At 43.4% G+C, this 13,745-nt stretch overlaps 1 protein-coding gene across 2 annotated transcripts in view; it reads left to right on the top strand.

The window, feature by feature from the left end:
* Positions 1-13,745, top strand: part of LOC126184891 (exonuclease 1) — a 171,329-nt gene that overhangs the window by 35,805 nt on the left and 121,779 nt on the right. For both annotated transcript variants that reach the window (XM_049927522.1, XM_049927521.1), the window contains one exon: positions 11,620-11,881. In XM_049927522.1, the coding sequence (XP_049783479.1) occupies positions 11,620-11,881 (262 nt within the window). The remainder of the gene's footprint in view (positions 1-11,619; positions 11,882-13,745) is intronic.

Genomic DNA, 13,745 nt, shown 5'->3' with positions numbered 1-13,745 from the left:
CTGTATTGAGTGTATCTCTATATTTAGTGGCCATTAATGGTCTAGCAGCAGCTGTAGGGCCGTCCATCTCACCTTCTCTGTACGCAGATAACTTCTGCATTTTATACTGCTTCACCATTACCGGTGTTGCTGAGCTGCACCCACAGGGAGCCATCCACAAGGTGCAGCCGTGGGCTCTAGCCCATGGTTTCCAGTTTTCAGCCGCAAAGTCGTATGTTATGCACTTCTGTTGGTGTCATACCATTTATCCAAAACCAGAACTTTACCTTAACGACGATCCACTCATCGTAGTGGAGACATATCGATTCTTAAGACTGGTTTTTGACACCCGATTGACTTGGCTTCTTCACCTTTGTCAGCTTAAGCAGAAGTGCTGGCAGCACCTCAATGCCCTCCGCTGCCTGAGCACACCAACTGTGGTGCAGATCGCTCTACGCTGCTGCAGCTCTACAGAGCCCTTGTTAAATTCCACCTTGACTGTGGGAATGTGGTTTATGGTTTGGTGGCACCCTCAACATTAAATTTACTGTACCCAGTGCATCACTGTGGCATTCGCCTAGCAACAGGAACGTCTAGGAAGAGTCCGGTGACCAGCATCCTGGTGGAGGCCGGAGTCCCGAGTCCCTCCATTGCAGGTTAGGCGTGTGCAGTTGTTCTCCAGGTACGTTGCACATGTTTGTAGTTCTCCTGCGCATCTGAATTACCATCTCCTCTTCTCCGCCCATGGCGGTTTATCTCCCTCATTGGCAGCCCAGGTCGGGGCTTACAATTACAGATCATGTGTGATCCCTTCTCTCCGAACTGGAGTCTTTGCCTTTACCACCTATACTTGAAGTTCATTCATGAACACCTCCATGGTGTACACCTAGGCCGCGGATTCACCTGGACCTTTCACATGGCCCTAAGGACTCAGTTCACCCTGCGACTCTACGCTGTCACTTCCTCTCGATTCTCGACATGTACTGGGGCCCTGAAGTGGTTTACACCGGTGGCTCCATGGCTCATGGTCACATTGGCTTTGCCTCTGTTCATGGAGGACATACAGAACAGCACTCCTCACCAGATGGCTGCAGTGTTTTCACTGCAGAGCTGGCGGCCATATCTCGTGCTCTTGAGCACATCTGTTCATGCCCAGGTGAGTCATTTCTCCTGACCATGAGGATAAAAAGGAAAAGCCAGCCACTCTGCAGCACATTAAAACCTCCACCCAAGCCCTAGGGTGGGGGACACACAGGGACAAAGGACATGTGCTGAAACTTAGAGCAAATGATAAAACTCACCCTCACAAATACAACGTAAAACTAAAGCTGCTGTTGAGGCAGCCTACAAGCTATCGACCAGTGCTACCCTCCTCATCCTTTGGTAGTGACCATCCAGGAGTCCACCTATTCCCTGGAACGGTCCAGCCGTTCAGTGGTGTTTGTCTGGACCCCAGGTCACGTCAGAATGCCAGGCAACGAACTTTCCGACAGGCTGGCCAAACAGGCTACGCGGAAACCGCTTATGGAGATAGGCTTCTCTGAAACTGACCTTCGTTCAGTATTACACCGCAAGGTTTTGCGGCTTTGGGAGACGGAATGGCATAACCTCAGTATGCACAACAGGCTGCGTGCCATTAAGGAAACTACGAATATGTGGAAGACCTCCGTGCACCTCTCGCAGGGCCTCTGTGGTTCTCTGTTGGCTCCACATTGGCTATACTTGGCTGACACATGGTTACCTCCTGCATCGCGAGGACCCACCTCAGTGTCGCTGTGGCTCACGAATGACGGTCGTCCATCTCTTGCTGGACTGCCCACTTTTAGCCGCTCTGTGGCAGACTTTTAACTTTCCCAGCACCCTACCTTTGGTTGTTGGGTGACAATGCCTCAACAGCAGCTTTAGTTTTATGTTGTATTTGTGAGGGTGAGTTTTATCATTTGCTCTAAGTTTTAGCACATGTTCTTTTCCCCTGTGTGTCCTCCACCCTAGTGCTTTCATGGTGGAGGTTTTAATGTGCTGCAGAGTGGCTGGCTTTTCCTTTTTATCCCCATGGTCAGCCAGCCATGGTAACTTGCTTTCTTGTTTTAGCCTCTTCTACCTGTTTCTTGCGTCTTTGTAGTTTTCTTGTCCCCTTTTGTCTGTTTAAGTGTTTGTTGCCCTTCAGTCGTTGATGTGGTTTTTCCTTTCATTCTGTTTTGTGTTGCAAGTCTCATTCTCACCCTTGTGGCATTGTTTCCTTTGGAACAAGGGACTGCTGACCTTGTAGTTTGGTCCCTTCCTCCCCCCCCCCCTTTTAAACCAACCAACCAGTCACATATGCCAGAGGATCACTGTTTACTTGCTGTATTTACCTCTGCAAGATGCAACAGACTCTGAGGCTCTCACAGATCTTACAGAACAACTCCCTCCACCTATTTCTCCTACTGGGAGACTTCAATGCCCATTATGTAATGTAGGGCTCAACCTCTACTTGCCCTTGGAGTCAGGTTATGGAGAGCCTCACGATGTCTCACGAACTCAGCTCAATTTCTGTACTGCTACTGGGTCGTCCTCAGCCATTGACTTCTCTTTCTGCTCTCCAGCCCTTGTGGACTCTGTTTAATAAGTCACTATGACCTTCATTCCAGTGATCTCTTCCCACTCTGGATTCACCTATGGGATGAAGCTCTCCCAGAAAGGAAACAGCCACACTGGATGATTGGCATAGCTAACTGGATGCTCTTCAGCCAGCCGGCAGCGTTTGAATGCCACGACAGTGCCCACGAGTGGGTGAACCACATCACATAAGTGATCCACCAAGCCACTGACTTTGCCCTCAGGAAGTCCTTCACTCATTCTCAGAGACAACCTGTCCCTTGGTGGACTGATGAGCGCCATTGAGGAATCCATGTAAGGTGTGTGGCTAGGAAAGGACTGAATGTGTCCCAGTTGTCATCGGAGCATCGCCTTAACGATCTCTGCAGGAAAGGCGCTGGAACGAATGGTTAACTGACATCTAGCCTGCATGTTAGAGACCGGGCAACTCCTTAGCCACTCTCACTGTGGGTTCAGGAGATGGTGGTAAACTGTCGGTAGCCCGATCTTGCTAGAGGTGGAAATTCACCAGGCTTTCTTTGACATCAGTAAGGTGTACGACACTACATGGAGGCATAATTTCTGTACTGCTACTGGGTCATCCTCAGGCCATTGAAGATCCATGTGAAGTGTGTGATGTAGATCATTGGTATGGGGCACGTACTGGCTCAATTCTGGAGTTTTAACCGACTGCCAACCTGGTTTCTGCAGGGGCCCAGAGTAGTTTTAGATTTAGTGCAGTACAGGAGAGATTACTCTCACGCTTATATTTTTAAAAACTTATTTTCTGACATTTTAAATTATCACTGCAACTATGTAGCTGTATTCATGGATGGGTGTAAATTGGGGCACTCTGTTTTCTGTTCTGTTGTTTTCCCTGATCATGTCCTCAAGATTCTGTTACCTGCAGATTTCACAGTCTTTGATGCAGAATTATCTGTGATCTTGAGGGTGCTCGAATGTGTGAGATGTGTTGTGCCTGCAAAATTTCTAATCTCTTCTGACTCTCTGAGTACTCTTCAGTTTCTGCAATGCTTGTATCCAGCCGATAGAGTAGTTCAGGATATTCAGGACGCTCTTCTCCACTTACAAATATGGGAAGGAGGTGTCTTCCTGCTGGGTGCTATGGCATATAGGTTTGCAGGGAATGAAAGGGCAGATATAGAGCTAAGGAGGCATGACATAATCCTCAGTTCAGTGTTCCAGCCCCTTCCATGATATCACTTTGCTGTTGAGGTACAGAGTATCCATTGATGGGAAGAGGACTGGCTGGAAGTGACAGACTGTGTTTAGTAAAGTCCACAATGTAGATGTGGTGTGCCTGCTTCCAGGCACGCAGGTGGGCTAAGGTACTCCTCACTTGTCTTCACACAGGCTACAGCCCTACAACACATGGCTTCTTGCTCCTGTGAGAGGACACTCCAATGTGTGGTGTTATGGCATGTAGATCGCTGTGTGGTACATTTTATTAGACCGTGTTTTAAATCCAGACCAGAGGGCAGTGGCATATTTGCTGACAGACCTGCCGTCTGTTTTAAGTGACATTCAAATGACTGTGGTTAGAATTTTAAACTAAATTAAACTCAATCTGAACAGTTTTTGAAGGCCCAGTGGTACTGACCAACTGCCGTGTCATTCTCAGCCCACAGGTGTCGGTGGATGCAGATATGTAGCAGCATGTGGTGAGCACACTGCTCTCCCAGCCGTTGTCAGTTCTTGTGATTGGAGCTGCTACTTCCCCATCAAGTAAAACCTCAATTGGCCTCACAAGGGCTGAGTGCACCCCGGTTGTCAACAGTGTTCAACAGTCGGCACAGTCACCAGTCCAAGTGTTAGCCAATCGCAGCAGTGCTTAATTTCAGTGATCTGATGGGAACCGGTTGTACCACTTCAGCAAGACTGTTGGCTGATAAGAGTTTTAAGGTTTTGTGACATGTCCAACTTGTTTTCTAGGATCTTAGGGAGATGTTCTTGACGTATTAACCGGGTGACTGGCCACCCTTGTGTTTTGTAAGTGGTTAGCCAGTCACATTTCGCTGTACTGTTATTTTAACTCCTTTGTCATTTTATGTTTTAATCCCATGTATGGCATGTTTCGCCATTTCTCCGGTGCCTGATGGCATGTGAGATGAAGTGATTCTCTGGGTCAGCACAAGTGAGTAGGGAGTGAGTGAGCGTCATTGTGTAGCTTTACTCCTCACAATGTGTTTTAGTATTAGCAACCTAGCTGTTGAGTGCTCCTAAACTCTTAACTTACACAACTTTGGATTTTCTTCCAGATTTCAAGACAGGGTTTTGTTGTGGAAACTATTAAAAAGTGTCTCACACTGAAGTCCATGCAAAGTTTCAAGCTTCAGTAAAACATCATCAATCTTTGAGACATTGCATTTTTTAAAATTTTGCTTGCATATTTTGTTGCTTATTGTAATTGTACTGCACCTTGTTGAAAGTTCTTTAGGCAAATGCAATGGACCTATTAGATGGACCAATTCTATGGGAGAGCACAACTCTAGTCCCATAAGAAGATGCATCCCCAGCTAATACAAAAGGTTTAGCTGGATCAAAATGAACTGGACGACAATGATGACGACGACGACTTAACAAAGTGTCCTTTAAGTGCTGAAATGCATCCTGACATTCGTGGGACCATGCAAAAGGAATATCTTTCCAGCACAGCTGATTCAACGGAGCAGCAGTATGCGCACTGTTTACAACAAACTTAACGTAATATGTTATTATCCCCATGACAGCATGTAACTCCGTGATGTTGCTAGGTGCCAGCAAATCTTTAATCGTGGTCAAGTATGAATGAGCAGGATGTTTATTTATGACATGCCCTAAAAATTCAAGTTCTTTGTGGAAAAAGGAGAGCTATTCCTTATTACACTTTAAGCCAGACTCAGCGAGCACTTGGAATAAACACTCCAGATTTGCCAAATATTCAACAGGTGTATGGTCTGTGAAAACTATATCATCCAGACAGTTTGTACATAAGGGGGCATTAGCTGTTAATTGTTCCAGGAAATTGTGAAAAATAGCAAAAGGTGAAGCATTTCTGAATGATAGTCTTTGTAAGTGGAACAAACCCAGATGAGTATTGATACCAAAATTTTTGCTTGGACTGCTTGCCAAGCAGTAACTGTAAATATGCCTTGCATAAATCAGTCTTCAAAAAGAATCTGCCCTGTCTCACCTGTCCATTAATTCCTCCAGTCGTGGGAGAGGAAAAAGAGTTCTTGACAGTTTGTGAATTTACCATGGATTTGAAATCAGTACACAGACATAAACCTCTTGATTGCTGTTTAGGAATTACCTGGTGCACGCGGGGTGGGGTGGGGGGGGGGGGGGGTTGTCTACTGGCTTACAGGCACTGGTTGTCTCATCTGAATGTGTCCATCATTGCAGTTCCTTTGCAATCTGCTCATGTATAGCATGGGGGACAGGTCTAGCACGATAAGATTGTGATTACATGTTGTCTTTAACAGTAATGTGCACCTCAAAATTTTTAGCCCTTTGTAATCTTGGTTCAAAAAGATCATTTTACTGTTTTCGCAAGTCAGAAACATGAGTATGAAGCACTGACTCACTGAGTTGTAACACGTTGTCTTGTATGCAGAGGTTGAACAAATCAAACAAGTCGAAACCAAAAATGTTAGCACTGTTTCTAGAACATAGTACACGGAATGAAACACACTTAGTAATGTCTTGAGAAATTGGTGGGAAACTGCACACGCCTAGCACTGGTATTTTGTGTCCGTTATTACCAGAAATAGGCAGTTCTAACTGTGGGCTACCGATCGTATCATAGGTATCTTTATTGATTAGGGAAATGGAAATTTAATTGTCTTGTAAGCTACTCTTCATTGGAAAAAAGTTTGTTCTTCTGACTGTAGACGGTAGCAGAAGGTTTCCACAAAGCAGAAAAGCGAGACTTAATTTGTGCCTGCTGTACTGCTTCGGCTGTGACAACATTCACGTGCCAATAACCACTCCGTGGCTTCGTATTAGACTGTCACCGTGCCTGGCAGTGTTGTAAACAGACGGTCTGGATATGACCTTGCTGACCACACTTGAAACACTTTACTTCGTGACAAGGACAAGCTTTTCTGCCATGAATAGAGAAACACTGAGGACAAGACTTCCTCCCTTTATTCTGAAGTGTACCTCGTGTACTGTGTGACCAAAAGGTTTTACCTCTACTTTTATGTTGAATGAGCCCTATATTGAATCTGTAATGTCTTGTTAACCCTTTGAGCTTAGCAGTCCATTGTTTGAACGACTGTTCAGGGTGCTTTTTAAGATGAAAAGATTTAAATCTCACTTAGTGACACGAATCTATGCCTTATAATGCTCATCAATTTTTTGAACAAGTTGTTCTTTGTAATCAACGTCTTCCGGACAGGAGTCGGGAAACAATTTGGAACATAGACGATAGATGTTGACTCTGACAGTGGACAGAAAAAAATGCATTGTGTGCCGAACCTTTAATGTTGTATAGAGAGAAGTGAGCTTCCAGTTCAGCACGCCATTCTAACCAGTCTACTTCCTTGCCGTTAAACTGGTGAAACTTGGGTTCAGTAATTGGCTGTGATTCTACTTGTTATGACAGTAAGGTCATCATCTGTCAAGCATTGAGCAGCAGTCATTCAATCTGTTGCGCCTGAAACTTAACAACTTTGTTTAGGGACAGTTCATGTGGGGGCGTAGACACGATTAAACACTTTATATTAGATACAAGAACACAAATTATTATTGCCGCTGTGACTGATGGTACATCAAGTATGTCGACAGAGGCAGGTGGGGGTGGAAGTCTATTCAGCACTACTCGTTGCTGTGGTTATATATGGCGAATGAGAAAACGCACTTTAAAACATGTGAGAACATATTTGTTGCCACTTTTATATAAATCATAGCATGCCTAGACATCATCTCAATAGGTTTGACTTCTGGAGGAGGTAGAGTGGAAGCTAAAACATATAATAAGTAGTAGTTCAGTTTCAATAAAGCTTTTTAATACAGAATACTTCGCTTGAAAGGCATTCATGTCTGCATGAGGGACTATATACATTTATTATATTCACAAAACACAGCGATAACTGTTCCCTACTTTGATTAGTATTGAATGACATTAAAATATCACACTGCATTTAACTATTAACTTTGGTACACAGTTCTGACTAATGACAGTAGCTCACAACTGGATCTGAACTACTGTGAGGATGCTGCTATCCGAGTGGGCTATCAAAGAGTGGGGCAATCAGCACTGCATTCTGATGCAAGTAGATTTCCAGCAGTGGCAGCATACAGAACCTCTTGAGGGCATGTTGTCTTTGACTCCTCATTCGTGGCTGCATCTGACAGCGATTGTCCTTACCTTGTTTTTGTCACGAGGTGCCAACTTTAGCAAGGGATTACACTCTTTGGACAACACCACAGATCCTGCCAACAATGCTACAGATAGTGAGCTCTGCCTTCATCTCACAAGCTAGACTAGCAGTCCTTAGCAGGTCGTCTAGCCATCCGAAACTGGAGAGAATCTCTTCCGATCCAAAGCAGCACACATCATTAGTGCCGATGTGAGCCACCACCTGCAGTTGGTTGCACACTGTGCTCTTCGTGGCATCTGATATGTGTACATGGTGCACACTGAAACTCTTCCCTTCCTTGGCAGCCATATAACTAAGAACTCTCAACAACCAGTAATCCCACCCACTGTGAATGCCCAGATCTTGCGGGCATTATTATACAATATTCTTTGATTTACACACGTGTATCTTCTTGACAGTTAATAATATAAAAACATAGTTTTGCTCTTCATTGTTGTACACAATAAGGACACCCGCCGGTGAATGCTGTGCCGTGAAGATGCTGCTATGCCCTTTGCAGTAACTCCAGCCCATCTGGACAACTAATTTCTGACCGTGATCATTCAAGTATGCTCTGTGTTTACCTCCTGTTCTCCCTCTTTCCACCTGAAAAAACTGCATTAGTAAGGCATTACTACCATGCACTTAAGATCCTGATGCATGAATTTTTACAAAAGTGGCAAACTATAATTGTGTATTGAAATGTGACATTGTGTTGTAGAAAACCACTTTTCATTATTACCCACTACTCTTTGTCCTCCGAGTGATCTTTAATTGTGTAATATGCATTAGTTATGAAGAATGTTAGCTGCCTTTTTAAACAGATGTATTTTGGTAAAAAGTGTGGTGTCACCGCCAGACACCACACTTGCTAGGTGGTAGCCTTTAAATCGGCCGCGGTCCGTTAGTATACGACGGACCCGCGTGTCGCCACTGTCAGTGATTGCAGACCGAGCGCCACCACACGGCAGGTCTAGAGACACTTCCTAGCACTCGCCCAGTTGTACAGCTGACTTTGCTAGTGATGGTTCACTGACAAATTATGCTCTCATTTGCCGAGACGATAGTTAGCATAGCCTTCAGCTACGTCATTTGCTACGACCTAGCAAGGCGCCATTATCATTTGCTATTTATCTTGTGATGCATGTACCGTCAGACCGATGTTTACCAGTTATGGATTAAAGTTAAGTATTCCAACAGCTACAACATTTTTTGCTAAAGTCTAACTTCCTTAAATGCTCCAGACCTCACACCAGCCTGCGTGAGCTTAACGCGTGCCTTTCGGCTACCAATCATAGTGGCTTGGCTGTCTTGCCAAGTCACAACACCCTGCAACAACCTTACAAGCTTTTCAGACTGTTTCTGGCCATCCTTAATATTAAGAACAGAACTGGACCCAATATACTACCCTGAGGAACACCTATGTTTATCTGTTTCTCATGTTAGAATGTTTTCCTAAAAATGTGCCATAAGCAGATGTGTGGACTGTCTCTACCTTTTGCACCCTGTTTTCCAGGTAAGACTGGAAGCTCTTGTTTGCTATTCCTCGTAAACCTATGTTATATCGTTAACTGAGTGGTGTGATTGGTAAGTGATTCAACTCTCGTGTCGCAATCACAGATCTCTGGTTATTAACTGTGATGATATCTCAGTAAAACTTTACAGGGCGGAAGTCCACACTTGAGTACAACTTAAAAGTCCATCGTAACTGTGTATACTGGATGCCCACTATGAATAAGTCCACAATTGTCAGTAGTGGTGAAGAGCCGGGAGGTGCCAAAGATGATCAGTGGCACTGTATCACACAGCTGTAAACTGGTGGGTCATTGAGACGCAGGTCTGGGCTTCGGGATTAACTGACAGATGTCCAGCAGCTGATGATCCTGTCAAAGGCAAGAGACTGTCTGTCTGACGAGTAGGGGCAGTGGCAGGCATTGTGGTCTGAAGTGTAGGTGGCTGATGGTTGGTCTGAAGCCTGAATCAAAAGCTCACTGTCTAGGGGCTGAGCAGCACCCTAAGTACGCATCAGTGGAAGAATACAGGTGCGGTGTCACATGTAAAAGTGACTACATGGACACAAAAATGTACCTGTGATGCAGGGCTGTTAATCACGACCTACACACCATGTATTGACATGAAATGCGCCCCCAGGTGCTGTGGTGGTTGCCCTAGGCATGGTGGTAAACAGTGCAGTGAAGATTGTGGTGGCTGCAGGAGGCTTGGCGGTAAACAGTCTACCTTATCTTCTGATGACAACAAACCTTCTGAGGTAAAGCAGGGGCTGTACCTGGCCCACAAAGCACATCCATGAGTGTAGTGGCCAAATATGCAGGGACCCAGACCTGCATTTACAACCTAGCACTTCTTACAAGGGCGTGCTGAAAAGTAGTGCCTCCAAATTTCTTATGTGAAAACTCTCAATACTTTTTAAATAAGACAAATATTATTAACATTTTGCATCTTTACCATTCATGTCTACATACTTATTTCTCAGTGTAGTCATCCTGGCAATGAATGCTTTGCTCCCAGTGAGAAATCAGTTTGGTGGTACTGTCACTGTAGATGTTTTACTTTGCTGACGAAATCACAGCTTAATCTCTGCTTGCACCATTTCATCACTATCAAAGTGAAGTCCTCAAAGGTGTTCCTTAAGTTTTGAAAAAAGATGATATTCAGATGGGGTCAAATCGGGACTGTATGGAGGATGATCGATGACAGTTATCAAGGCGTCAGGTTGTTACAAATGTCGCAGTGCTTGTGTGTAGTCTGGCATTGTTGTGCTGGAAGAGAGGGTGCTCCATAAGTGGATTAACTCTTTGAATTCTAAACTTCATAAGAGAACGCTTTTTGTCATGCATTGACATAATTACATTACACGTCGCCACAATATGCACTGTAATTCAGAGCCCTCGAGTGGCAGAGGGTTGCAAATATGTAGCCATGAAGAATTTAAGATGTAGAATGTTAATAACATTTGTTTCATTTAAAAAGCTTTGAATTTCTGCATAAAAAATTCATAGGCATTACTTTTCAGCATGCCCTCGTAGCTTGCTTAGCAGTATATCTTCAACATGTTTAAGAATATGCCTGAAACAGAGTCATCCCTGTCAGGAGGTTCAAGTACCACTTTTGTGAACTCAGTAACTCTCAATATTGTACTCCTCCCACTTCGAAAACCAAACTGTGTGTTTGTTAAACAGATTGTATTTTACATGTAACTCATTAGTCTGTCCTTCATAATAGATTCAGAAAGAGGGCAGTAGTGAAACTGGTCTGTAGTATTCAATACTTTCTGCATTATATTTCTTCAGTAAAGGCATAATTCGTGTATGCTTTAGGAACTATGGAAAAGTACCTGAACTGAAGGACACATTTGTTATGTTAGTTACTGGGGCTTGTTTACACGTATGTGTTTATCAAGCAACCAGTACTATAATGTCTGATTGCTGTGTGGTGTCTCCACAGTATTAAAATCTGAATTTCCATTATCTCTGTAACTATCAGCAGCTTTCCTGGCAAAAATAATCGAGAAAATTGATGAAAGCTTGAATTTTGGTAAGAATTTGATGAGTAATATTACAGAGAACTATTTATCCTAGTAAGACTAGTTAACCAGGGGAAGGCTTTCTAAATTATTTTTAATTTTCTTTCCAGTATGTATTTTCATTAAACACAATTTCATTGTGACTGTTTGCAGATCACGACAACAGAGCCGTGCTCGGGCAGCAGAACTACTTAGAGCAGGTAGAACAGAAGAAGCAAGGAATTATTTGCGTCGTAGTATTGATATAACACACAATATGGCAGTTGACCTTATGCGTGAATGTAGGGCCAAGAATGTGGACTGTATTGTTGCTCCTTATGAAGCAGATGCACAACTAGCATATCTGAACTTAAAAAATATCGCTCAGGTTGTGATAACAGAAGATTCAGATCTGGTTCTGTTTGGGTGTAATATGGTGAGTAATAGTTGCTTTTGGTTATAGAAGAAAGAGTAGGAGTTACGTATCTTTTGGCTTTTTCAGCTGTTCAAGGTACTTGACCTTGTATTTGATTAAAGATGAAAGTGAAATTAATGCCTTCAGTCATCATTATTTCTATTTTTGTATAGAAATGTTAATGACACAGTGCATTTCTGTTGAAATGAAGTTTGTTTATTTCAATACATACTGTCAGGAGGGATTGCCACAGGAGTAGTAAGACATTGTCCCTCCATATTGAGGAAATACGCTCACCTTTAAAAGAATCTCTACTACACATTTGGCATGGCTTGTGGCAATGTAAAAAGTTTTAGTATTTTAAACATAGCTGCGCAACAGCAATGGTTTCACGTAATAAGACAGGGTGTATACGACCCGGGACAACCGGGAATGCCGGGAAAAACCCGGGAATTTTTTCATCCGGGAGAAAACCGGGAAAAACCCGGGAATTTTTCGGAATTCCGGGAATTTTTCATTGTTTTAGCTTTCAGTTACATTTTTGTAGTTTTGACTGCAGAATTGATTCTCTAGCAAAGAATGTTATTGTATCCTGCAACTGGAGAATGATACTGCAGCAATAAAATATAAACGAGAGGGAAAAAAAATAAAACTGTAGTGGCAAAGGAAATGTGCATTTTACGACAACAAAACACCGTGCACGCACAAGCGTCTACAGATAGCAAAAATATGTTAAAGGCCGTAGGGCGCAGACTGTAATTCTTCGTAACAATAAACTGCTTGCTATGAGCATGACGTCACAACTGTTCACATTAGGTTCGTTTGACCAGTTGCCAGCGGTCTGTTGCGCATGCGCATTTGACTCGCGTATAAGCAGTACCTTCTCTCGCTTCCCGCTTCTTGAAGTTTGGCTGTTAGCAGCATCGGTAGTAGCAGCAAGCAGCCAGATGCAAACGAGAAAAATTTTTCTCGCGCGCCCTAGCTGCCAGATTCGCGCTTGCACAGAGTTGTCTGAGTTGTAGTGGGGAGGTGGTTAGTCTCCACGTGACCCGTGTTTACGTTAAGTGATTTCGCTGCTTCTCTTCGCGTACAGCTCCAACGTCAAATGAAAACAAAACGGATTTCTGTGGCCGGGAGCTATCAAGTGAATTAAAATGCATTCACATAATTACAGAGGGCAGAAATATATTATTAATTTCAGTTTCTGATTTTATTTTCTTTCCAAGTTAGTAGCAGTCAAGCATTAATCGCCTTGCAGAAGAATGAAGTTATTTTTGCAAGTCTGCTAAAGAAATTCCGCTGAGGCAATCATTTTATTTGAAACGAAGTGTTTCATTTAACAATTTTGGGTACTTCCAACTGTTCGGTGAATTTCAAGTGCACGTTATCATCTTCTGCCATGTATGGCATTATGCCATAATAAAGAACCAAACACGAGATCGTAGAGTACTGGTACTCCAAGAAAATTTACATCCCAAAAACCACACTGAAAAGCTTAATATCAGATGGGACCTACTTCATTGTGAATCTGGAAAAAACCAATGTGCACTTCAAGCCGAATTATGCATTTTAGTATGATTCACGAAATTTTGGTGCCTTTTGGAGTATCCTCTGATGCCCTGTTTCTTTTATGGTGTAGTGTAAGCTCTCTTAGTGCTTTATACACACGAACATGCGGGCTTCCTACACCACTGCAGTTGCACACGCACAATAATTCGTTTTTGGCGCTCTCTGGCAACTGGTAAATCGAACCTATAACTAACAGTATTGCGAACGGTGGTTAGAAAAGCGTTACTTTCTAAGTAAATTTCTTTTTACGCAAGATGAATTATGTTACGTGTGTGAAAGTGGGATGGATATCTAAATCACAGAGCGTTCGAAACTG

The sequence above is a fragment of the Schistocerca cancellata genome, chromosome 4 (genome assembly GCF_023864275.1).
Source record: "Schistocerca cancellata isolate TAMUIC-IGC-003103 chromosome 4, iqSchCanc2.1, whole genome shotgun sequence".
In the NCBI taxonomy this organism is placed as follows: domain Eukaryota; kingdom Metazoa; phylum Arthropoda; class Insecta; order Orthoptera; family Acrididae; genus Schistocerca; species Schistocerca cancellata.
The sequence above is the reverse complement of the archived record's forward strand: the minus strand, read 5'-3'. Positions and strand labels throughout refer to the sequence as shown.